At 38.6% G+C, this 26,353-nt stretch overlaps 1 protein-coding gene across 4 annotated transcripts; it reads left to right on the forward strand.

The window, feature by feature from the left end:
• Positions 1–626: 626 nt before the first annotated feature.
• Positions 627–26,171, forward strand: akna (AT-hook transcription factor). Of its 4 annotated transcripts, none has more exons than XM_040158194.1 (24): positions 627–737; positions 1,070–1,191; positions 6,995–7,653; positions 10,143–10,962; positions 11,097–11,406; positions 12,612–12,686; positions 15,212–15,368; positions 15,667–15,731; positions 15,837–15,896; positions 16,001–16,119; positions 16,239–16,410; positions 17,271–17,458; positions 17,713–17,871; positions 18,153–18,396; positions 19,407–19,513; positions 19,714–19,976; positions 20,216–20,366; positions 21,108–21,260; positions 21,581–21,726; positions 22,050–22,184; positions 22,915–23,031; positions 23,269–23,367; positions 23,647–23,785; positions 24,713–26,171. In XM_040158194.1, the coding sequence occupies exons 3-24, from the start codon at positions 7,263–7,265 to the stop codon at positions 24,963–24,965; spliced, it is 4,323 nt and encodes a 1,440-aa protein (XP_040014128.1). In that variant the 5' UTR covers positions 627–737; positions 1,070–1,191; positions 6,995–7,262; the 3' UTR covers positions 24,966–26,171. The 4 variants fall into 4 exon arrangements, with proteins under 4 accessions (XP_040014128.1, XP_040014131.1, XP_040014130.1 ...); XM_040158197.1 differs by having other exon boundaries at positions 19,714–19,949; XM_040158196.1 differs by having other exon boundaries at positions 11,097–11,400.
• Positions 26,172–26,353: the final 182 nt, after the last annotated feature.

The raw sequence follows: 26,353 nt of genomic DNA on the forward strand, positions 1-26,353 counted from the left end.
AAATTATGTTTTTTGCTGTTTCATAATGTAAATGAGTTTTTCAAGAATGATTTAAAAATGTATTTTAGAACTACTGATGACAGCCTGAATAAAAAAGCTCAAAAAATATTTCAAGCTTTACAAATCATGACCTATTTTTTGTATAATCCCCCACCACAAAGTCTGTAAATATTTACTCTCTTTTACACAGGAAGGAAGAGCTTAGTTATAGTCCTTTCAGTTGGCTGCTATGGGAAAGTTGTGAAATGGTGCCCTCTTGTGGCCATTTTTTTCCACCTGCATCCCGAGTGTTGTATTCCTGATAGAAATGTGCGCTAAGTCCCGCCCCTGTGCAGCCTCATAACCAATCAAAACTAGAGCTTTGGCTCCAAGCTTTCTAAACGAAAGGTGCAAAATTTGGTCCTGAACCATGTTTGTCAGGTAACACCACTTGATCCAAAAACCACAAATTAAATGATGCTTTTTAGACTTTAAGGTTATAAAAGGTTAATGTTAAGGTCGAGGACACTGTTTGGAAAAAGGTACGATTCGTTTGCGATTTATTAGCAGGAAATACATGCCTGAAAGACTAGACGCAGGACTGTAAAATTCATTTCTTTTTTTGCCTGGAGTAACTACTCTGCCAGCTAAATCAGTGCCACACTCCGCAAGACTGGTAATTAGCCTCATAAACCAGATATACCAGAAACCCTGGCTTTTTGGGATAAACGAACTCTTGCCACACCTCCAAAATTAAGGTGCAAAACATTACATAGCTGAAAGTGGTCTTAAAATGGTTTGTTTGCGGTTGTTTTTATGTCTCAGTTAGGAGTGAGTGATGGTAACAATTACGAACTTTTGAAACTGGCACTGACTGCAGTAACGTTAGCTAGCTTTCGGTTACCAACGGTTTTCTCTACCGTTACTCCGCAGATGATAAAATAGGAATGAGCTGCTAAATTCAGTTGTTTAACGAACGTGTTGGCTTTAAGGTGTTTTAGGAAACCCCAATAACCTGTGAAGTGTTGGTGGGGGTTTGTTGTGGTGTGTGTGCCATGGTGACACAGGGGTGGGTCTTCTCTCTCTTTAGTTTTGCGGTTTTCAAGGCAACCGACGCGTGTTGCTGTGAAGTCTGCTCGTGAAATCTCTGCAGTCTACTGGAAATCCTGCCTGCTGTGTCGCCGAAATAGATGTATCTCTTTATAATATAAGGTAAGTTTGCGATGCAATGCTGTTGATTCAAGATTTATCAAAGTTACTTTCTCTCCACATCCGTGTTATTTGGTCTTCAGTGGATTTTTTTTATGTGGATTATCTTCAGAAAAACCTGCTCTGTGATCCTCAGCCCACCAGCTTGACTGGTTGGACTCGGTTAACAGTAGGTAGTTGGATGCTGTTGAGCAAGTCTCTCTTCAGTCTTTCCTCCATCAGTTGAAATCACTGGAGCTATTTTAGTGCTTCAAAGCATGGGACATGTGTGTGGATACAACCTACTTGGATACAATAATTTAAAAAAAAAAGGTTGTTGCTGTAGCCTCTTCTCTAATCCCTGGTTGCCCGAAACTCTGGATCAGGAGGAGACGTTGGCTTCAGTGTAAGAGACTCACAAGACTTCTCACATGGCTCCCAAGGCAAGAGAACATGTTTTCACATGGTCTGTGAAGGAAACAGATTTTTTTCTAAACTAGACATAGCAGCTCAGAAAATCCAGTCGACTTTTTAGGCTACAATGTGACCTCTGATGGAGGCGAAATTACTAGCAAAAGTAACTGGAGAAAACTTGTCTGCAGCCAAAATTTTACAGGAATTTGAGAACAATCAGAGCTTAACTCCTCTCATGACAGAGCGATCTAAGTACTCCCATAACGTGGTTAATGCAGTGATATAATTCCTATTTGATTTATGTTCTACTTTTGCATCAGTATTGCTTGGTATCAATTTCGGTTTTTCAGTACTGCTGCCATAATGATACCTCAGTTTTATTACTGATACCAAAGTCATACTTTTTTTCAATTCCTCACACAGGATTTTAAGAATATTTTTCAACACAATAAGCCAGACTTATCAAATGCAATGTTTAGTTTTGTCTTAACACAGAGCAGCTGTACAAGAACTATATGTAAATAAACACAGTCTAAAATCTTCAAAATATTTAAGTAAGGAAATATCTGAATCAATGAAAAAGTAAAAAAAGAACAGACCAGACATTCAATGCTAGCATTCAGTACTTACAGTTTTCAGAAACTCTGTTTTTTGATACAGACTGTCACATGTCAGTCTGTATCAAAAAATATTTAAGTGCGTTTCCCATGCCCAATGTATTAGTTGGTTTTCCTGTTATCGCTGCAATTATAGCAGTTGTTTCTTGACAAATATTCAGCATCAAAGGCTTTATAACTCGTGGAGTAAATGGTACTTGACGAATTGCAAGATCTTGACAAAAAAGACATTGTAATAGCAACAAGAATGGAAATATCAATAAAATTGTTATTTGCAACATTTTAGGAAATTAATTGTGTCAAACTCGTGAAGAAATACCTCTTAATAATATTAATAAACTTTCTTAAATAGCACTTTTCATACACAAAATTCAACGAGAGGTACTACAACAACAAAAAACAGCAGACAATTAAGACATTGGTTGCAATGTTTTGATTTTCAATTTTGAAAAATCAGGGCTGCAACTATCAGTTTCAGTATTGATTAACATGTTGATTATTATTTTTTTTTTGATTTATTAGTTAATTGTTGAGTCTATAAAATGTAACGAAAACATGTAGAAAACAGTGAAGAATTCCCATCACAATTTCCCAGACTCAAAGTGATGTCTTCAAATTCAAATTCTTCACCAGTCCCCTCTGCATAGTGTATCCTGTGTCCTCAGCTCTCCATGTGCCTTCTAAGGAGATTAGATTAGTAATATCTTAGTCACCGGCCATCCTAAACAGTTTGCAGTAGCCCTGCCAGCCTCTGGGGCAGCTCAAGCTACACTTCTGTTCACTGTGCTCAAACCACAGCAGGTATCAGCCTGTGAAAATTCATGTAGTGCCCCCGTTTGCCGGGCTGACAGTTTCTGTGACAGCTTTGTTGGGCCTGAGAATGAAAGTAGAGCCTGGCAGAAATCCCCCCGACTCTCCTGCTCTTTTCTCTCCCTCTCATTCTGGCTTTCCTTTTCTGTCCTGATTTCTCTCTCCTCTCTGTCTCTTGTTCCTACATCTCCACCTTTCTGTCCTGGACGTGGCCATAGCTTGCCTGACAGTCAGGTGATTGGCCCTGCTGTCTGTCTGTCTGTGAGGAGCCGGGCTAGCTTCATGTCTTGGGTGTACTGTATACTGATGATCATTGTCTATTTACAATCAATGAAGCCCCCTCTAAGGGCTTTAGAGCAGTTTAATTCCCCCCATCTGGCAGCCGAGATAAACCCTTAGTTCTTCTGGGAATGATCAGGGAGCATAAGCAGAGCAACAGGTGAGTTGTTTCTTTGCTTTATTCTTACCTAAGACAAGTTCTGAATTTAAACATTAAGCAAAACCTAGAATGGTTTTGAATTTGGGCTTTGATTTCACTGTAGGTTTGTTGCTGTCTGCTGCTCCTCTGTATGTATTCTGAATTAAGTTACTGTTCTGCACACGTCCTGTTAATGTCCAACATGTATGTGAGACAGAAGCACAGTACCACCCAAAACTAAAATTGTAAGAGGCGGGAAGGCTGGTACCGCTGCTTACAAGCAGCAAGCGATAAAGGAAGTATTTACCTAAGAAAACTTATAACTTTTATCTAAGTAGACGTAGAAATACCACGAGGCTGACATAGTCATCTGTTTAAACTTCTTTTGAACTCAAAGTAAAGCATTACCAGTATTCTCAGTACAATGTGTGAAAAATGCATTTTTTCAGATTGTAAGATCCAAAAGAACTCAAAATTGTACTGAAATATTTGAGTAAATGTATCAAGTTGCTTTTCACCACTGTTTACAACTTTTATTCGAACAAAAGCTCATATTTTCATGCTTGCTTAGGGACAGGAGTTTACTCATTATCTAAAGTCCCTTGTATGTTAGAGAAGGAAAAGAGAAATTATAGAAATAATATAATTATATTGTGATCTTTCACTCTTTCTAATCTGAAGTTATTGTTTTTCTAAACCTTCTTCTCAAGTTATTTATCTAAGGAGCAGTGTGCACTCATTCCTTGTGGTCTACTTTAAATGCATGGTGAGTTTGTCATGTTGGCCAGCATGGAGACCTTCTGCAGATTTGTGTATGAAAAGGTTGTAGACGGAGCATGTCGTGAATCTGATAGTTGTACACACTGAGCCTTATTTTTGGTTTCTCAGACAATCAAAAATCTGTTAGAAACTTCAAAAGCGTCTGTGGATGCACATGAATGTGTCTGGATTTCTGAGCAAAAAAGATCTCTCCTGACGGGTGTGTGTGTGGATAAGAGACACTGTAAGACGCACCAGGCTAATAATCTTCTTGTGGTAATCTGGGATATTGATGAAAGAAGACAAGACACATGGTGACTACTATTCAAAATGAGAGTGTTACTGTACTGTGTATTGAGTCTTGTACTTTACTTTATGTTAAATTTTAATGCTAAATTCCTTGCATTAAGTTGACAGTATGTTTCCCTGATGATGCTTGCTTAGGTTTTTGACTGGGTGTTGATGTGGTCAGTGTTTTACCTGCTAGCTGCCAAAGCTGCTTCAAAAAAAGCAATGTAAACTATAACGCAGAGTTAAATGCATGTCTTGTTCAATAACTTTAATACATTTATGCACGATCCCTACAACAGCTGTTTTTTTTCAACCACGATCAAAGTAACAGTGCAGAAAAGTATTAGGGAAATAAAGTAAGATTGAAATTACAAGATGAAAATTACACAAAGTGACACTGGTGCTGAAGTGTGTTAAAATTCCTTCATCAAAGTTTAAATATAGATGGACTTGATGTCTTTTATGATATTTGAGAATTTTTAGATGATATACGTATAAATTCATTAATGATGCTCTTCTTTGTAGCATTAGGAGTAGGGCTGTACCACAGTATGTTAAGACTTGTCAGATGTTTTATTGCAGATGCTGAAAATGCAGCTAGAGCTCATGTTGTGGAGTTACCATAGTGAGCGTTGCAGCTCCAGGCAAATACTTGGAGGACTTGATGTGACATTGTGAACTAATAGTCTAATCCGAGCTCTATTACATGTATGATATGCTTGTCTGTAATAAAGACCTATGGTCAGGATATGTGAGTTAAAAGTATACGTTGAATTACATGATGTTGGTGAATTTCTGTGGGTAAATGCTGTATAGTGCAACCTTATAGCACAGGATTTGAGTGGTGGGCAATAAATCGAATGCTTAATTGTGGTGCAGACTAACACAGAGTTCATGTCATCTTGGAAATTAGTCTCTAAGTGTTACATTTTGTCTAACACAAGATGTTAGACAAAATGTAACACATCCCATCAGCACCAATATCATGTCCAAATGCAGGATGAATGAATTAACCCACATAAATGTACACAGGAAACAATAAAATACAACTTTTGGCTTTAGTAGAGGAATGATAATTGTTACAGTTTGTTACAAGTTCTTACATAATATCTAATTAGTTATATCCTTAATTTTAAGGTAACAACTTCAGATTGCTTGTCTTGTCCAGGTAACTGTTGAAAAATCCTTTACCCTGGAGTTACCATCAATAAATTTATAATTACTAAAGTTTAACAAAATGTTAAACACCAAATCAACAACCCACACTGATCAGGCAAACAAATGACTAAGGACACTGTTACATAAATACTGCTGGAAACAACTGCACATTACTACAGCGAGAGAAATAAAAAAACATTACACACAGGTTTAAACATTGTGAAAGTTATTCATAGGATATTCACTCAGTTCACCTGATCCACTTCTACAGCTCTGTCTTGACACCTGTCATATTAGTTTGTAAAAGTCACAAATGCTTATGTATTTTTATGACACCTCTGTACAAACAGATGAAATGCATTGACTGTGCAGTGCTTGAAATTATTATAATCTATCAAAAATATTCTCTGCTGTTGAACTTCATCAGCCCAATAGAATCAGTGACTACTTGTCTATAATTTTGATGGAAGCGAAATTAATGGTTAAAGGGTACAGCTGATCTAAATGCATTTAAATGTAAATCAGTTGTGTTTTTAATAGCCTGGGCTTCAGCCTGTCTTGCAAAAGTAATGCACTAACATGATATTCTGTGAATTACTTTTTGTTTTTATAACTACAAGATGACAAAGTTAATTTTTGTGGTTTGATTGCTATTCATTGCATTGACTTTTGTTTGGAATGATTGTTTTTCCTTATTATAGCATTTAATCCTATTTGTTTCCCACTTCACACGGCAATAATTTGTCCTGTTAGAGAATGATGCACACAATAACAGATGCATTTTGTGCCGTGGGACACACATTACAAAACTGATAAATGAATTGTAGATGTATGTTTACAGAGGCAAGCAGCTGCGTGTGATTAAAAAGACAGACTGATGACTTCCTCAGCTCTTAAATCACTTGATTAAAGTTTGGCTCATTTTTAGATAAGAGAGCACAACCTAACTACTAGGCTGTTGTTATTTTGTCAAATGTTGTGACTTTGGCTCATAGGAATCAGGAAAGAAAATCACAAATATGCATTTTCTGCAGCAAATTACCTGTTGTAAGGCTGCAACCAATGATAATCTAAAATCTAAAAAAATTCTAAAATTAGAAAAATGCCCACCAAAATTTTCTAGAGTCCAAGGTGATGTCTTCAAATTGCTTGTTTTGTCTGACTAATAGTCCGAAACCCAAATATATTGAGTAAACATAGATTGTTTGATCAGTTGACTGATTAATTAACTAATCATTTCAGTGTTCATTGTGTAAATTATTAGCACTGTTCCTTGATTTCCTGTGGAGACCTCTGTCTGACAGTTTAATGCTTTAAATGGTTATTGATAGTAAATAACTGGTAGTATTGTTTGTTTCAGGAACTACATCAAAGAGAATAAAAGAGATCTCCTCTTCCTCAACACTGAAGACTGACAGATGAATCCTCCTTAGCTGTACCTCTGGACTGTCACCAGTTTACTGACATGACCTGCAATCTGTAAACCTCTGTAGCCATGGCTTTGAAAGTGGACCTCACTGCAAAGCCAGGTCAACAAGAAAAGATGCAGAGGGTTCCTGTGCCAGGCTGACACAGTAACTGAGGTCAGAGCTGAGACCAGAGAGAGGCAACGATAGCCTGAAACGTGAATGGAGATAAGAAAAAACACCACAGCAGGGGTTCTGTTCTGGACCCCTGCCCCTGCCCGCACTTCATCCACCAGCTCTGTAATATCTGAGGACATGTGGGAGGATGAGGATGGTGAACAGGAAGAGAAAAAGGATGACTTTTTCAGCCAGATGGATGACAATGGCATCATTGGACTGTCAGAGGCACTAGAGAATGTGGAGTTGGGGGAAACTTGGGGTGACACAAATGCAGAATGTAATCCAGCCTGCTATCCTAGACCTCTCACCCCAGAGGAGGCAGACCCCAGTGGGAGCGAGCGAGATGCACCACCTGAGGAGCACAATTACAACCTGAGTCTCAACCTGTCCTTCAATGAAGCACCACAAGAAGATATACAAATACTATCATCCTGTGAGTCTTTGATTATGTATCTTTCAGTGGCATGAAAAAGTTTGGACACCCCTGGTCAAAATTCTGTTACTTTGAATAGTTAAGTGAGTAAAAGATAACTTAACTTCCAAAATGCATAAAGTTAAAGATGACACATTTCTTTAACATGTTAAGCAAGATTAATTTTTATTGTATCTTTTTAATAAAAAAACAAAAGGGCCCAAAGCAAAAGTTTGGGCATCCGGCATGGTCAGTTCTTACTTACACCCCCTTTGGCAAGTATCACAGATTGTAACGCTTTTTGTAGCAGCTTTTTGTAGAGTCATTTAGTTCTTGTTTGTGGAATTGTTGCCAATTTTTCTAGCAAAATGCTTCAAGTTCTGGGAGATTCTTGGGCTGTCTTGCATGCACTGCTGTTTTGAGGTCTATCCACAGATTTTCAATGATGTTTAGGTCAGGGGACTGTGAGGGCCATGGCAAAACCTTCAGTTTACACCTCTCGAAGTAGTCCATTGTGGATTTTGAGATGTGTTTAGAATCATTATCCTGTTGTAGAAGCCATCCTCTTTTCATCTTCATCTATTTTGCAGACAGTGTGATCTTTGCACAGTAGAACTATGCAATACAACTCCAGAGTCTGCTAAATCATCCTGAAGGTCTTTTGCAGTCAATCAGGGGTTTTGATTTGCCTTTCTAGCAATCCTGCTAGTGGTTCTCTCTCAAAGTTTTTCTTGGTGTTCCAGACCTCAGCTTAATCTCAACTGTTCCTGTTAGCTGCCATTTCTTTATTACATTACAAACTGAGGAAACGGTTACCTGAAAATTCATTGCTTCATTCATCTTCTTTTAGCCTTCTTCTGCTTTGCAGGCATCAATTATTTTAAGAGTGCATCTAGGCGGCTGCTTAGAGGAGCCCATGGCTGCTGATTGTTGGGACAAGGTTTGAGGAGTATTTTATAAAATTTAACATGCACCACTTGGTCTTTCAATGACTGTGAACAAGCCATAGCCCTAAAAAGCGAATTAAGGTCTGAGACCTTGGTAAAAGTTATTTGAGAGTTCAAATCTCTTGTGGTGCCTAAACTTTTGTATGGTGCTCCTTTCCTTTTTTTCACTCTAAAATACAGCAATCTTGCTTAGAATGCTGAAAAGAATGTTTCACTTTAACTTTATGCCTTTTGGAAATCAGTTTATCTTCCACTCTATTAACTATTCACAGCAACAGAAATTTTGACCAGCGGTGCCAAAAATTTTTCATGCCATTATAGTTCCTGTACTACTGCACTTAAAGGACCATACCCCTAGTTTCACATGTTTTAGCCTATTGTATACACATCACTTATACTATACATCACAGCTGAGAATTTTGCTTACTAAGACATTGTGTATCACCAATTTGAATATATTTTTTCTACAAGTCCAGACAGCTATTGGTTTCCATACATATTTGTGCAATATGAAAATCTATCAACTATTGGCATATCACTCAAACGTGCTTGCGTTTTGTAATCAAGAGTTGCAGCTGATAATTATTTTTCATTATCAACTAATGAACTCAATATTTTCTCAATTAATTGTTTCAGAAAATTAGAAACAATTGAAAACAGTGAAAAAAGCCCTTCATGATTAACTAAAGCTGAAGGCGACATCTTCAGATTGTTTTTTGTGGTGAGCTACTACTCTAAAATGTATAGACAGAGAAAAACAGCAAATCCTGAGAACTGAGAAGCTAGAAGGAGTGAATGATGTCAGTTTTGATTCAAAAAATTCTTAAATGATTATTTGATAATCAAAATACTTTATTTCTATAATTTACTTATACTTAATTCTTTCTGTCATTTGACAAATCAACAAATCAATTAATAGTCTTCACATTGAACAACAATTGTACTTTTTGTGTGTTTAAATTATGAGAAAATGCAGTGCAGTTTTTGTCATTTCAATGTTTTATGGTATTTTCATTGTGTCTTTGTTTGCAGTCATAGTTTGACACAGCGGAGACAGAAGAAAGCATCAGCTTATCAATGCAACATAAATATTCACTTACAGCACATATGTAAAAAAAGATAGTGGGTAAAAAAGAAACAAGATATCCCCCACATTTCTTGACTAATAGGTATATGAAGAGAAAAGACAAGAAAAATGCTCTTGCTTTTTTTGCTTACTTTACAAATTAATCTGCACTACCATACAACAAGAATCTAGCATTGATAAAAATGAATGCAGACTTTTTGTTCACTGTGATGGATAATGAGACTAATACTGTTTCAAATGATTTGAGAATTTAATTTCATGCAGTGTGGAAATGAGTGGAAATCTATTTCTTCCATGGAGCGGCATAAAAAAAAAAATCTACAACTGCACAGCATGTTTCATTAAATTGCCAAGCACATATGAATTGTAGGCAAGGAGCTAAAACATGCAACTGGTATGGTTGTGTGAGACAATTCATGGCTGTTTATTGTGAAACAGTTTTCTTCCCATTTCTTCATACTTTTTGTCTTTGGCAGGTGATGGCATGATGAGAAGCTTAAAAGCACAGACAGATGGTGAGGAGGTGAGGCAGAGAAAGGAAGAGCAGAAAATAAAATGTCTCTATGAGAGGGACAAATACCTGGACATGACAGAGGAGGAGAAATATGGAGAGAAAGGTGGGAAGAATAATGATAGCAAGAGAAAGAAAGATAAACAAACTACTACATTAAGGAAACTTGGATCTATGAAAGGCTTGGCTGGCAGCTCTATTAACAAAGAAGAAATTGAGAGGATCAGATCAGCACCACCTTGTGGTGCTCCCCAGCCAGTCATAGAACCTGCTAAAGTCTCCAGCCATCACTGCCTAGTATCTCAGCCTGCCTCAGCTGTCAGAGCGTCCACTTTCCCTCACCTTCTCAACTCCACTGCTGAGGAAGTAACTGCTGCTCCAGGGACTGAAGCTGAATCCTTTCCAGAGATGGGTTTCATAGAAAGTCTTCCACAATCACACAGCAGCCACATAAGTCTCAAGTCCAGTCCCCGTCCTCAAAAATTTGAAAAGCAGGAGCAGGAGGGACTTCAGACAGCAGATGTCTTACCTGAACAATTGATGGTAAAGTCTTACAGAGAAGCCTATAATGGGCCTTTAAAGGGATCAGTAAAGACAGATAGTCATCATGAGCAGCCCAGCCACTCACAGAGGAAAATTAGACAGCCCTCTCCTGAAGCTAAACATTCAAGGATTCATTCCCTCAGTGCCGTAAGGGCAGACTCCCTAAAATCCAGACAGAGTCCAGACAGAGAGCTGGGGACACCCAGAGCCAGGACTAAGGCTGCTGAAGCGAATGAATCCAGGTGAGGGACATTCCCTTAGCCATTTGTTTTGACCTTGTGACTATCTCATCCATCCTTGCTTTTTTCAGTTTTCATACATCATTATTTAGTTTTTTCATAAAAAGCACTGACCAAGAATTTTGTTCTATTTCCAGAAATGGGTCTCTGAGTTACCGCACACCAGACTTCTCTAAGGTGGAGCCCAGGGTCCGTTTCCCCAAAGGTTGTTACAAGCCCCCTAAGAGCAGACGCTCTTCCAAGAGGGAATCCCTGAGCCCCGAGCCCCCCATAGTGTTTAAGTCTCCTGCTGACATTGTGAAAGAAGTCCTACTGAACACGACTGATGGATCTCCTGCCCCATCAGACTCTAACAGGCCACCAATGAGTTCCCCAAACTCCACTGTGCCTCAGGAGTTCAGATGCCGCCAGCAGGCCACCACACTGCTTGAACAGCTACAGGTACAGGTAGAGACTGAGAGGTGGGAGGGGATCACTCGAGATGAGATCTTTACAAAAACAACCTGGAAATTTTTTCATTTTCATGTCTTCAAAATTAGCCTGCTTAGTGTGGATGTAGTGTGAAAAACAACTGATCTCAAAAATTAGTCCTCCCAATTGCTGCCTGGGGACTAGCTCAAGGTTTAATGGCAGCCAGGGCAACACAGTGACAAATCAGAAAATTAGAAAAGAATTAAGTTTTTCATAAAAAGTAGTGATACTGTATAAATTGAACAAGATCCCCCAAAAAACATAAAGGAATTTCCTAAAATTTCCTAAGGGACATTTTCTAAAAGAAATTTCATCTTTAATTTTACTTTAGAAGTTTAGATGTATACTGAAGAGATTTAAATAATGTGTTACAAAAGGAAGATTACTAAAATTGTACCAAAATGAAGATTAGACTTTAATCATTCTGTTGCCTGTTTTAATAGAATTAGAAAAAGAGGGAAGATCAACCAGAAACAGGAACTATGGTAGCCAGATTCAAGTGAATTTCCTTTGTGTTGAATTCTTGTATGGTGTAGAGATTTTTTTTTTTTTTAGCAAGGTTATCAATATAACCCTGATCTTGTGTATTTTGGCCCATATTCCAGTATTCCATTCTTGACGGGCAATTACAAAGCTTGGACTCTGCACTAATGTTTATACTGCCAAGATTTAAATGAAAGTGGGAGTAGAATAAGGTGTGCAGATCATTGACCTTCAAACAACACAAATTATGTTTTTTCTCAGTCAATATGGCAATAATAAAAGTATAAAATATATAATTTTTTTGTAAATGTACTTCACATTGCAGAATAATATTGTCTTCAATATAGTTTTTAATTGTAGCATTGAAATTTCACATCTCTAGAACTAAGGGGCTCGAATCATGAAAAACAACTCCAGATTAAAAGTACACAAACGTGTAAGGACAGGGTGTTCACTTACTTTTCATCTACTTTACTTTGATTGAGACTTATGAATTAGACCCAACAGTACCTAAACCATGCTCCATCCTCTCCGCCTTTGCCCTTGCCTTCCCTTTTTTACCCAACATTGTTTCTTTTCCCTTTCTTTTTCATTCTTCTCTTTTTGTTTTTTCCTCACATGCTTCTTTTGCACTCTTTTTCATTCTCTTCCCTTCGTCTTACTTTCTTATTTCCTCTCTCTGTCTCTTTTTGCTGCAGGAGGACTACAACAGACTGCTGACTAAATACGCTGAGGCAGAAAACACCATTGATCGCCTGCGTCTGGAAGCTAAGGTAGTTGATGTAGAGATCAGGCCATAATTTATTGCTATTTAATGGCGTGCAGTGAATCAGATTTTTAAAAAACTGTACATATCAGTTCCATAACAGATTTATAATTGTTGTCAGTTTCAATTCACTATAACACCTCCTAAGTTATGATTAGAGCATTAAAATGATGGACAGTTATGGTCTTCAGTTATGTGCATTTTTTATAAAATTTTTTAAATTAATTTTAGAAACTGAGATGGCACGTTCATTACTGACTTTAGTACATTATTACTGGCACTTTCATTCAATAAAGGAACACCATTGAACAGCAACAGCATTGCTTGGCAACAGTGAAAACATTGTTTTCAAAATAGAGCTTAATATCAAGAGTAATGTGAACTCAAAGTATTAAAAATGCCAATTTGAACTTCTTTCTTTGTGTTTTTACACTTTAAAGTTAAGTTCTTATATAATAAGATTAAACAGTTAATTATCTCTTATGTTTCTGTGAGGGGCACCATACAGTGGGATCCCACTGCTGCTGCTTAATCTGGAAACACTGGCTGCACAAAAAAACTTAACAGCTAAAAGTTCCTGTGAGGAGAAATGGGGGCTCTTCTATAGTCTGTACAGTCATATTTGAGAACAAAAGGCATTTAGAGGTTTGGTGTAGACCCTGTACAGTACACACACAGTATCTAATCAGGACCAGAGTAAAATCCACGAGGGTACAGAGAGTTCTGGACACTAGAAACCAACAGAAAGGCTCCTCCAAAATTAGCCAAGGCCACAGTCCACACTAAAAGGCCAAAAAGAAACCAGTGCTCTATAAGGAGGTCTTATTGTGACCAAACTCAGCCAGTGACAGTTGTCCCTTCTGTTTGTGTTTCTGCTTGTGGTCAGTGCTATTTTAGGTATGTGCTTTGTGACCTTCAGTGTACAGTTTTAAATGGAGCTTTAAGATTCATCATTTATCTGGTACTGTAAGTTTGTACCTTGAACATTATCCATCAATTGAACAGACAAACAATTATTGTGTGTTTCTTTCATTTTGGGACTTTTAAATGGTCCATTGATCATTTCATTCAGTTTTGGTCATTTGTTGTGTTGTTTGTATTGTTGTGGTGCTGTTATGTGTAGTGTTAAGATGCCTTCACCAAGTAGAGGAGAACAAATGACAGATATGATTTTCTTATTGAAGGGATTCTGGCATCAAGATACACAGTGGGATCCAAAGTCTTGAGACCCCACAGTACATAGTAATATATAATAATAGTATTTGTGTAGCACTTTTAAGTAAAGTACTTAACAGAGTGCCATAAAGTAATTCGAGCTGTGAAAAAGAAGCCAAAATAAGATAAGAGAAGCCGAATTAAAATGAATAATGGTTGAAAAATGAGCGCAGTAAAGAATCAAATGAAAGCATGTTTAAAAAGGAAGGCTCCCCCTTGCACATAGAGCATCAAACAGACAGGGTGGAGGGAGTGGCTTTACTCTGAAATTTACTGTCAGATTATTTTCAAAAGAAGAGGTTTTTCTCTTCTTTTAATGTTGGTGTGAATCCTGAATAATCTGTTCAAACAACATGAAATGCAATACCATTGTTAATTTACACTGCCTTAGATGGATTCAAATTGAGTACATCATCTTTTAGGACTTGAATCAAGGTATGCCATCATTTTCTTATTACAATCTCAGGTAATTGACACAAAACAGCATATTCTTGATCCTTTGAATTAAGAACTTGTAAAACGACTCAACAAAATATTTTAGTCTCTTTAATCAGAAATAAACTCTTGTGGGTTTCATCTCCAGTCCTTCAGTGTCTTTTTGTGGCTCAGCGTGCATGCAGTTTATGAGAGACATGATGGTTTCTAGTCTAATTTATGAGCTTAATTTAGTTCATTCCATCTTTCTGACCCATTTTTTCAGTTTCTTGCCTATTAACTATATAGTCAATTTAAATACAGCTCAAGCTTTTATATATGTTCCATCCTGTGAGTGTGTGTGTGTGTGTGTGTGTGTGTGTGTTAAGAAGACTGTTGAGGTCAGGTTAAGGTCATTATGATTTACTGCTTAGAGGGCTGATTGGGAAGGGGCGTACATTCATTCTCATTTTCATCAACTCTGTGTGTGTGTTAGTGGGAGGGGTGACCACTCAGTGTATGTTTAACCCCTATATCATATAGTCCAGCTCAAATCCAGTTTGTCTTTTCTGCACTGAAATTACCTCACTGGCCTCCTGTGTTGAGCTGAATAGTTGTTTGGTGTTGTGGCTTCACAACTTCCTGCTTCATTAACACTTAAAAGCCAAGAAAGATAAAGTGAAAATATCTGACGAATTAGAGTGATCAGTGCTCCAGAAATGATAAAGTCTTGAAATGTGACAGTAGTTAAAGACATTGACACACCATTCTGTTGGAAAGGAAAAGGTTCCGCCAAATATCACCAAATTTAATAGTTTAACCGTAAACAGTTGGGCTACTGATTATAGGTGACATAGATCATGATATGTTTAGGCATGTTCTTATTTATCACATTTCCACCAGGTGAACCTGTTCTCGGAGCGTCCAAAGCCCAGCCACTTGGTGCAGTCCGCACAGTGCCACAACGCTTCAAAGTTCATTACCCTGGACTTTCTTCAAGCTCAGAGAGCAGTGATCAATTCAGCTTCTCTTCATCCAAATGAACACAACGCTCAACAGAGTATGTTCATTCCTCCACAATACAGTATCTGCCTCTTTGCTGTCAAATTCCTCATTTTATATATCACATATATTATATAAATCAGTGAATTAGTTTTCCTTCAGGCATCTGTGTCACACTGCTTTTCTGATTTATTGCTGTACAATTAAATATTGTCACTGAGAATTTTCATCAACATGCAAACAACCTAGCTTTCATCTGTCATTCAGCTGCTGATAACGTTGTATCATTCTGTACAACTTCATCAACTGCATCATATAACTCTTCTTTCCTGTACACCTGTCTGCCAAATGAACAGGCCTTCAGGAGGGACAACAATTGGCTAAGATTCTCTACAATCAGGCCGACAAGTTCCTCCAGCAGGTAACTGAGCTATTACAACTATCAACAGGGATGAAAATCCTCAGAGATTTGTTGGGTGATGTGATTGAGGAATCAAAGATCAAAGTTTTGCTGTTTTTCCCTCAGCTGAAGACTTTTGAGGATCTCCTAAAGACAGAAAAACTCAAACCTTTTGCTCAGATGAAGGTAAGACAAACAAACAACAAACAGTTTAAGTCTATAATCCTTTAGAAGAATTACTTCTAATGGCCACCTCATATCCAAAGTAATGAACTAATGTCATCCTTCAGGGTCTCTTACAGCTTGGTGAGGGGCTCAGCTCTTTAGAAAGGGGCTACCTGTCAGCAAGGGATGAGCACAAACTGCTGCAGCAGCAGGGGGCAGAAATCAGCCACTTTGACCCTGAACGGTGAGAGTTATTTCCAAGATAAGTACACCATATATTTATATTTGTACTAAAGTGCTCTCAATTTATTTTGTTTTTATTATGTTTGTCTGCACGTTTGTGCATACATGGGTCTTTATCAGGGAGCTGGAGGGGCTGATCTACCAGTGTGGACTGCATATGGATGAGCTGAAGGAGCAGGTGGAACAGGCGCGACAGGAGCAGCCCACCTGTGAAGCTTCTCCCTCTCCACCTCCACAACCCACCCCTTCATCTGCTCTGTCTGAGGGGGGAGAAACTCTGAGTCACCCACAGGTACCACCACCATTACTCTGTGCTCTGTCCCTGAACGTGAGAGAAAGTGTATTTGACTTTGTACCTGTGCATGTACAGAACGGTCAAACCATATAGGTTATCAGCATATCATGCCACAAGGACTAGGGTCATTCTGAATAGAAATATAAGAGAACATCCACATTTGTTAGTGTTATGTACACCCATAGAGAACAACTTGTAGAAAAAACATTTCTCCGTACTATTTGTTTTACTGATAGAAATCATGTAAGATATAGTGGTCCTTGCATTTTAGGTTTGCTTTTGTCCGGTCTTGTAGACCTTTTACTGAAAAGGTTGGCCTTTAGAAATGAGGGATACTGGATAGTGGTGAGACAATTTATCTGTTAGTCAGTAGTATCTTTGGCTTTGGGGTTTGGAAAAGTATTTTTAAGACATCACCTTGGAAACCATGATTGAAATTTTTCACTATTTTCTGACATTTTATAGACCAAATAATGAATAAAAAGATAATTGACAAATTAATCAATAATGAAAATATTTGTTAGTTATAACCCTAATTTTGGAACTGCTGCTGATGTAAAATGATACAATGTCTGATCTGTATTCATGTTGAAGTGTAGGTCACTAATCATCTGGTTTTATATTTTGACTGGTAAAATTTATTTCACTGAGAAAGTAATGGCTTTATGGTAAAATGTTTTCTTCTGATCCCAACATAGTCCCAAGTCTTGGAAAATGCAAATACAACTCAACAAACTTGCTGTGTAGCTGTCAGCCCATTCTCATTTCACATACTGTAATTTGACCTTTGTTGGTCGATGGAGAATACAATCTGGCTATGAAATGACAGGGCATAATCTAACCTCATTTCTTTCCAGAGCCCACCTGTGGCTTTGCTGGTTGATCCAGGAAGGGCAGCAGAGGTGGAGCTGAGCTCAGCCGGTGAAGAGAGAGTTGAAGAGGAGGCAGAGACGGATGATGAAAAATCTCAGAATTCTCTATATCTCAAACCTCTGAATCACAAAAACAGACGTGTGGAACAAGACTTTGCCACACTAATGGATCAGTGAGTGGTGACGTTTGTGTTTTTAAGTTGTTCATTTTCAAAAAAGGTCCCCAGCACTTGAGCATATGAAGAGTGACCATCTAACCATCAGTTGCTCTGGAAGGATTTTTATTGATGTTAGATATTCTTACCCTTACCAAACTGCTTTTCACTGTTTTCCACACTTTCAGAAGTAGATTTGGAAAATAAGTAGCTCAGTCTGGAGCTTGGGCTTTCATTATTTCACCCTTAATGTTTTCCCTCATTCTGTTTAGCTACCAAAGCTCCAAGGAACTTCCCAAAAATGTTGACCATAGCCTTAGGGAAGGAGCTCTCCTCTCTGCTGCTTTAGGAACTGGCACGCAGCCTGGGGAGACAGAGAGACAGGGTCAAGGAAGTGGAAACATGGAAGTCCAGAAAAGTCTTCCACAGAGGTTAGTCATCAGAGAAGCAGAGAGGCAGTTTCATCAGCTACACAGTAATGTTTTGTTCTTTTACTGGTCCACACTGAGGCGTGTGTGTGTCTAAGAATGTGTACTTTCCTTTTAAAAAATATATATTTTCTTATTTTAGTGTTTTCGATAAAACAAGAAATTAGACATACATAAGTACATACCAAAAAACATACATATGAAGGTATTTTGGGTTAAATTTGAGGGGAAACAAATTTCAGTAGCTCCACTGGACTTAATTGTCTGTACTTCATTCTTGACAGGAAAGCTGAATCAGACCATCAGCCATCTGTTGACAACAGCAAACAGAGGACCAGCAGGTACAGTCCACCTTCACGCAGGGCCTCCAGTCAGTCCACCTTACTCCCTGTTCATCCTCCTAGTAGCCACAGGAGGTTAGAGATGGGAAAGTTCCACAGTAGCAGTCTGAGCAGCCTTGGAGAGATCACTGCATCGGAGAGGAGGAACTTCAAACTCCAAACTGGGAGCAGGAGAGTGCTTTCTCAGGTCAGTTTATACTGTAAATTGCCAGGGTGAAATAACAGTCTATGACTGATTCTATACTGATTCAATTCACAATTGTGGCATGGTTAAGTGAAGCATTTCCTCAACATTTGCATATATGCACAGTCTAGGCCTCAGAATGTTTTACTTCAGGTGTTTGTAAGGCTCAAATCTAGAGCTTCACAACTGAATATGATTTTTAAATTTCTAAACTTTCTCTGCAGTAATTGATCAAATGATTCTTAGGTTTCTGAAATATTGAAACATTTTACTTCATTTTCTTCAATAGAAAATGAAATAAAATATTGGTAGATCTCTTTAAAGCTTAAAGACAACTTTCTCAATATTCATAAGTCTGTTTAACAGACTCAAACTCATTTATGGCTGTAACCATCCCTATGTGGACTTTTTATTTATACATTTGTTTTGAGTAAAGAGGCTCCTGACATGTATGGAAAATGAAATTAATAATGTTGATCCTGTATTTACTTGTGCAATAGAATAACATTAAAACCAAATAACACTGTTACCTATGATACATGTTCTTATATCTGATACATCTTAATTAAGACAAGGCTGGAAAATTTGGCAGCATTAGCTTATTTAATCACACTCAATAATGTTTCCTGTTTCATAGTGGCTGCAAGTTAAGAGTTTTTTTAAACACCGAAACACTGAACTCCCAAGTACCTTTAAGCCACTAGACAAGCAGTCTGTGTACACTTACATAATCTCATGATTTGATAGGCCAAAAGGCACTTCTGTATGCTTAGCGATTCCTTCTTGAAGTCACTGTAACAGCCACTCTTTTTATTGTTTTTATAAAACAGCAACAATGCACCAGTGATTTGTAAGAAAGACCACCGGTGATAAGTAAAACCTTATTTTGCATTAAAAATTATATTTTGATCCAATAAGAAAGAATGTCTAGTATGAAAAACTATGTTGAATCTATATATAGCCTGTGTATAGATAAATCTTGCATAATCTTTGTACTGTGTTGTGTTGACCAGGATGGGATCATCTCTCCAGAGACGGACAGTGGGTTTGTTGGTTCAGAGAGCAGCCATCTGACTCCTGCAACAGTTCCCAGTCCTCTCCACCAGAGGGCCTCACAGAGGTGAGGAGGTTTAACACGGCTTTTTTACATCCACACACATTTACTGCAATTTTACCTCATGTGCCGACTCCCCCCCAAACACACACACACACACATTCGTTTCAGCAATGCAGACAATCTCTGTCTTTCAGCAAATTTCTGATCAGATCTTCTCTGTTTTCAGTCTTTGAATGTTTGAATATTTTTCCTTGATGCGACAGTGTTTCAGTCCATCAGGAGGGACACACAGGGAGATGTCAAATAGGCCCAGTCTCAGCACCATCTCCTGCCTCCTCACCGTCAAGCAGCTGCAAAGCTACGGGGACCAGAGGGGCCTCCCAGCTCAGCCCCGACCAGCCAAACAGAAGCAGACAGAGACAGAGGAGACGCACCTTCTCCTACTCTCCACAACGCTGGGTCAGTCACACAGAACAAACCAGGGCTGACAGTGGAACCAGTGAGTTTGGGCTGGAGAGTGACAGCAGTGAGTCTCCAAGTTCTGTCCATCGACTGAGACTGTTGTTGTTTTTTAAGACATGCTCTCAGCATTTAAAACACGTAGTGCCAGCTTAATAATAAAGGCTGTTATCTCTTTTATATCTGTGAAATCAATACTAAGGTCTGTTGTCCTGTTATTGACTTACTTATGTTATTACTCTTATACATCAGTGTTTTTTTTTTTCATTGTGTATTTAAGCTGCTGTCCTCCTCTTGTCTCTAAAGCTTACACTGTGTCTGAAGATGGACAGAGTGACCAGTACGCAGGAACCATTAATTCCCTCCACAGCTCCCACCCAAGCTCCTCCACCACTGCAGCATATCACCATGGCGATTATCTCAGAGCATTGGGCTACAGACAGGTGGCGAATCGCAAGTGAGTGTGTGTAGCAGCAGCAGCTGCCATGGTAATAGCTGTGCACACGAGGTCAGGTTTATGTCTCCCTGCAGAGACTCCTGGATGGAACTAGAAGTGAACAAGCCGTGTTACCACACAGTATGAGCACAGAATGTTCCAGAAAATACACAGTCGGAGCTGAGAGCTACTGTAACTTCCAGTTCCTGCTCTCTGTTCAGTCTTGCAGAAAAAAATGTTATGTGTCAGCATGTTGATATACAGTAAATCAGGCTTATAATGATTTCTGATGGATGAATTTCGGACAATAATTCCTGATACTGTGCTGACTGGTTAACTCCTAGTAAGATCAAGCTTGGTAGCCCGTGAAATGCTGAAACATCCTTAATGTTTCTGTTATCATATTCTTGTTTAAATTATGTATTTTATTACAGAATCCGCTGCTATTGAATCTGGTTGCATATTAGGGGGTAATCTGTATTTTCTTCCCAGCATGGTGTGGTGCTGCATGACTTTTCAAAGAGTGTGTGTATGTTTGTTTAGACTGAAACCTGCGTAGATTGCATAAATCACCTGGCTGGTCACTTGAATATCTTCACAGTGTAGTACTTCAGCACTCACATTTCCTGGCCTTGAATATGTGTGGTGGTGGAAAAAAAAAAATCATATTGTATGTACTAAATGCAAAAGTTACCAACAACTGGGTTGTTTCATTTGATTTGAAACATTTTTTTTGGTATACTTTTGCGTGTGCCTTTCTAGTGATGCAGTCCAGACACTGCAGTCCGAGGTCATCAGACTGAAGGAGAGACTTGAAAGCTGTTTGAGAAAGAAGAAGCCTATCAACTCCATGAGAGCAGCTCCTTCAGCTCAAGTCAACTACACTCACCACTACACCTCTACACCTCGCATCAGGTTGGTTTTTATCCTCCTGGTGTAACCATACAGTCCATCTGATCTATAGAAACACTGCCCAGGCCACCCCAGGCTTGACTTTGTCCAGTTTTTTTTAACCACACAAGCACACAGTAACAGTTTGTCTGCAGAAAGAAGCAACAGGACAGAGCTTATAGCTCTAACAAGGAAGCCTGCAATCAAAGGTTTTACTTCCCCATGGCCACCTTTGCACATGCAAACTAAACATAGCCCAGTACATACTGTATATACTTTAATTTACTAGTTATCTCCTTTTTCATGTTGACTTGTACTTTATGTGATCCCCTCCCATTGCTCAGGCCTGGGGAGAGATGTCAGAGTGAAGTCAGCAGGGGAAGAAGAGAAAGGCGAACTGTTGACGAGGTAGAGGAGGATTCTACACTGAGACGAACAGCCAGAGAAAGATCACCCCGTGCAGATAGACAAAATCCACCACGTGACATCTGTAAGTTGATCTGAATTTGAACTTTACCCTAAACTCAGAACTTTGCTTGAAAGATCATGTATTATCCAGATGTATTATCCACCAGCACATGTATTGTACGGGTCCTTCGGTGAAGGACAAGGTGATTAAACATCTAAAAGTTTATTAACCTAGATACATAAATATGTTACCCTAAATGGTAATGCATTACAACTTTTCATAAGAGTCTGAAACACAAAGAGAATAACACATAAGAACCCAACTAAATGTTGTGCATACAATGATGAAAATGCATAGAAAACACATCCCCTTTGATTTAACATATGTAATGTTTTTGTTTTCAGTGACAGGTTCAGAGCTGGAACCCCCCACACCCCAGTCTCAGCCCCAGGTGTCCAGATGTACTCAAACATCCACTGCAGCACCAGACAGCTGCTGTTCACACACAAATCCTGTCCACATCAAGAGAACAAGCTCCAGTAAGAGCATCTATCCCTCCAATGCAGACAATCTGATTTATCAGCTTCCCCCCACCAAACAGAATTCCAGTTGACTTTTAGGCAATTTCAGTCCAATCCAGCTTGACCTGTAGTGACTGAGCAGGTTGGAGTTTAGTGTCTTGCTCACACATTGACAGGGTTGCTGTTACATGATCTGGAGAACCAGCAGAGCTGTAGTCAATTGCTCTAATCAACGGGACAACCCAGTGCCCTGTTCATGCACTTCAGAATGGAAATACAAATGACTGAGCACTAAATTGATTGAGACCTCAGCAATAGCAAGCAGCTGTTATCTGACAAAACATTGTGGAATTAAATTTATTTATTGCAATGCAGTGTTTTCCCTTTTTTGTTGCTTGCAAAGACACACTGCTATATTAAGCATACAGTATGAGCTTTAGATAAAGGGCTTTTATTGCTTCCTTCAATCTCAGCCCAAAAATATGTCAGACAGTATTATATTTCCATGAATACAAACACACACAGAAATAATGCCAGGTGTTTGTGAATTCATAGCTACATGTTTTCATGCCAATTTACAGACTTTTGCTAGAAAACAAAATAGAAATATACAGTGTTAAATTAAGAGTTGAGATATCTTAATGTATTTTATATCAGATTTTGCCAGAACAGATAGCGTCTACCCAGCTGGTGAGTTTATTTCCTCGCCAAACCTTTCTTTAGCCTAGTGTGTGTGTCTGTGTTGCAGGGCAGCATCCTGTCGTGTCTCTACAAGTGTCTGAAACAGCAGATGAACCTGACAGCAGAAGTCGTCAAGCTCCTCTTTGTCTCGAATGTTCTGCATGTCACCGAGGACGATCTGAACGTAAAAAGGCTCCTTTCATCCTCAGCAGGAAATCTGTGTTTTGTCTTTTCTTTTATGGTTGTTCTTACTTGACTTTCTTTATATTCAGGCAAAGAGGATAAAATCAAAGTCTGTAAAATCCAGTTTAGTTTTTAATACATTTGGAACCAGTGTTGCCATTTTGTCCTCATTAATTATCCTACTTGAGTTGTTATTCAGCCTCCTTAAACCCTCCATCTGTCTGTCTTGTGCTGTCAGGGCCAGTCGGGGGCAACAGAGAGCCTACCCACTCCTCCTCTTGCTGTCATCACTGTTGTCTCTGTGGACACCCTGAGGCGTACAGAGCCACTAAGCCAGGTTTGTCTGACGTGATGCTGCTCAGACACATTGTTATAGAGAACTGAGTTTGAATGCTTACTTGTAGAAGTGTGTACAATTTTCTGTCACTTGTATGCTCCCATGCATTTGCTCTGTGTGTGGTTGATAACGTTGTTAATCCATGACTTGGCAGACTTGAACTTGTTCAGTATCAGGACAGTCACTGAACTCAGCACATAAATTATTTCAATCTGAAGTAAATGAAATAAGTTTAATTATCTGAAGTTTGAATGGTGCTCCTAACCTGCTGTGATTCAGACTGTCGCAGAAAGTCAGCGTCCCCCACACACACAAGCTGCCAACCAGCCAAGTCCCCTGACAGAGCGGTGAAGAGCAGATACGCTGCAGCTCCTCCTGCGCTGCTGCAGTGCATGCCAGTGTTCCCGCCACCACTCCTGTAAGTAACATGCCCTCACACACACAGTCTCTCTCTAGACGTATGATAAAGTGCTCATTAGGCTGATTTCACCCACTGGCCTCTCTCATATCAAAGCTTAATCACTCCACTAAGTGATCATTTGCAAGCACAAGTGCGGTGTCCCTATTCCATATTAAATACTATTTGTGTACATTCTGTACTACACAAATATTTGTCACGGTATAATGCTTTTGCAGTTAGTATACAAATCAACACACTATCATTTTGCACCAAAAGGAAAAGTGTTTGTATGACATACATCAAACAAAGTAACTTTTTATCTCACCTGTAAAAACATCCGATATGTAAAACAAAAAAGGGATGCTTATTGTTACAAGAGAATGAGAGTCTAAAAAGATTTGAATGCAAGTTAATGCTTTTGGCAACAAGTCAACTGCAGCTGACAAACGTTATGTAGCTGCAGCAGTGTCCCTGTTACATACTAAAAACATACTGAAAAAGTGCCTATATTAAGTATACCCAACAATGCCAGTTTGAATACTAATGCTGTTGATGGACATGATTGTCCACCGATGCAATGCACAAAGGAAATGGAGGAGATCCTCGCATCTGCGAAATATTAAACAAATTATATTTGGTGAAATAGCTTGAGATGGCTGTCGGATAAATACCATCTCTCTGGAAACCCATTTTTTTCTCTTTGGAAAAGTTTAACTGGCAGTCGCACTCCAAATTTGCAGTTTGACATCCATCAGCATACATATATTTTAATTTCTTCTTAGTACGAGGAGAATAATGAATGTATGTAGTATGTTGTACTTGTATACACACTGCAAACACTTCTATTAAAACACAACAAATAGCACATTTTGTTTCTCAGTCTGAGTTTCAGCCAAACTGTCACACTAATTTAGTTTTTTGTCATCAACCTTACCCTCTCTTCAGGATGTACTCACCGCCCCTCTACGTGTCTCGTAGCAACAGCACTGGCACGTTATCAGAGGTCAGAGGTCAAGGGGAGGTGAGCAGGAGGATGAGACGCTCCCTGTCCACTGATAAGCAGTGCTTTGTGGACAACTCTCTGGACAGAGCCATCAGAGCAGCTCGACACATGAAACACACTTCCAGACACATGGCTCGCTCTCTGGCTACTGGACTGCAGTACCAGGAGCTGCTGACTCAGTCCTGCACCTACTAGTCTGAACTCACTTCAGGGGCAGCTTAGACTGAGCAGCATTAACTCAAAGTTAATACCCAAAGTGAATAATAAATCTAAAAACCCTTCTCTTCATTATAACTTTTCTTTGGTTTTCTATGTTTGGAGAAAAAATATTGCTTAAACTTCATTTTTATATGTAATTTTATGGCAAAAATGAAGTCTCAGGTGGCCAAACATGAATTTGTTTTTTTTTGTTTTTTTTAGCAGATATTTGTTTTTTTTCAAAAGATGTGCTGGCATATTTTGAAATTACTTTGTAAAGTGATGTAGTACTGTAGAGCAGTCTGATTGAAAATGTAGTTGATCATATTGATTTTTATACCAAAAGACATTAGTTTCTTCACTTCACCTGACATGAGAAATTACAGCTGTCTTGATATGGCGGTTGTCCTGAGTTAATACTCAGTTATTTTGAACTATTTATTAACCATGTGATTATATTTTTAATGATCATGTGACTACTTTTTTCTAGTTTGTAGAGAAAAATAAGTAATAAGATTTCAGCTGCATTGTAATTGCTGTACAAGCCTTTTTTTTGTTGACATAGTAACATGTTGTACTGTAAATGAAATGAACTTGCTCATTACACCTGTTCCATTTTGGATGGTCGTTCAACAAACCATCATGGATCTATTTTGTTAATGGTAACTTGCTCATCACTCTTAATGTCCAGTATACAATGAATAGAATTGTGTGGCCACCAAGACCTGAGATGCTGGATATCTTCAATACGAGTTCTTCTTCTGTGTTGTTAAAGTCATTTTGTATGTGTAGACTACGCATTTTAAGGAGTTCAGAGTGAAAGTTTGTACAGTGTTTTATCATAAGCTTGCAAGTGTCACGAGCCAGAATTACAAGTCTACTTTAACTGATCAGCTTTATGTGGCGCAGGCATTCCCACACTAGCACTGCAGTGATAAAAGGCTTTTACGCATTCAAGCTAGTGTGGAGCCACCTTTACACACTGCTGAGATTGCAAACAGAGACATTAGATTAATTTTTATCGATAAAATGATGCATTATATTTGGTTGGGATATTCCACAGAACTGGTGGATATTTAAAGTGAATTCTTCTGGTAGTTTCTAATCCTTTCCTACTTTTGTACCATTATTTCTCAAACTCGTCTTTTTTAATATTTTGCAGGGAATCTTGTGAGTTGTCTCTAAGGAGCCAATTAAATGTGGAAATGAACATTGAAATGAACACACAAGATTTTTTTTTTTTTTTAAAAGGAGTTGAGTCTTAAATGTAATGGAAGCCAATTTATTAGACAGCCTTAGTACATATTAAGTACACATGGAAGTATTGTTTGTGCTTCAACACGGGCAAACAAACAATCCCAATAAGTTAAACAGTTTCAGGACAG

Source organism: Xiphias gladius, chromosome 20 (assembly GCF_016859285.1).
Source record: "Xiphias gladius isolate SHS-SW01 ecotype Sanya breed wild chromosome 20, ASM1685928v1, whole genome shotgun sequence".
NCBI lineage: Eukaryota > Metazoa > Chordata > Actinopteri > Istiophoriformes > Xiphiidae > Xiphias > Xiphias gladius.

Bases quoted from the DNA above. Each gene is read 5' to 3' on its own strand.
- akna (XM_040158194.1), top strand. From the start codon at position 7,263: ATGGAGATAAGAAAAAACACCACAGCAGGGGTTCTGTTCTGGACCCCT. The intron at 17,459-17,712 runs GTGAGTGGTGAC...CATTCTGTTTAG, and splicing joins TTTGCCACACTAATGGATCA to CTACCAAAGCTCCAAGGAAC. The intron at 21,727-22,049 runs GTAAGTTGATCT...TTTTGTTTTCAG, and splicing joins AAATCCACCACGTGACATCT to TGACAGGTTCAGAGCTGGAA.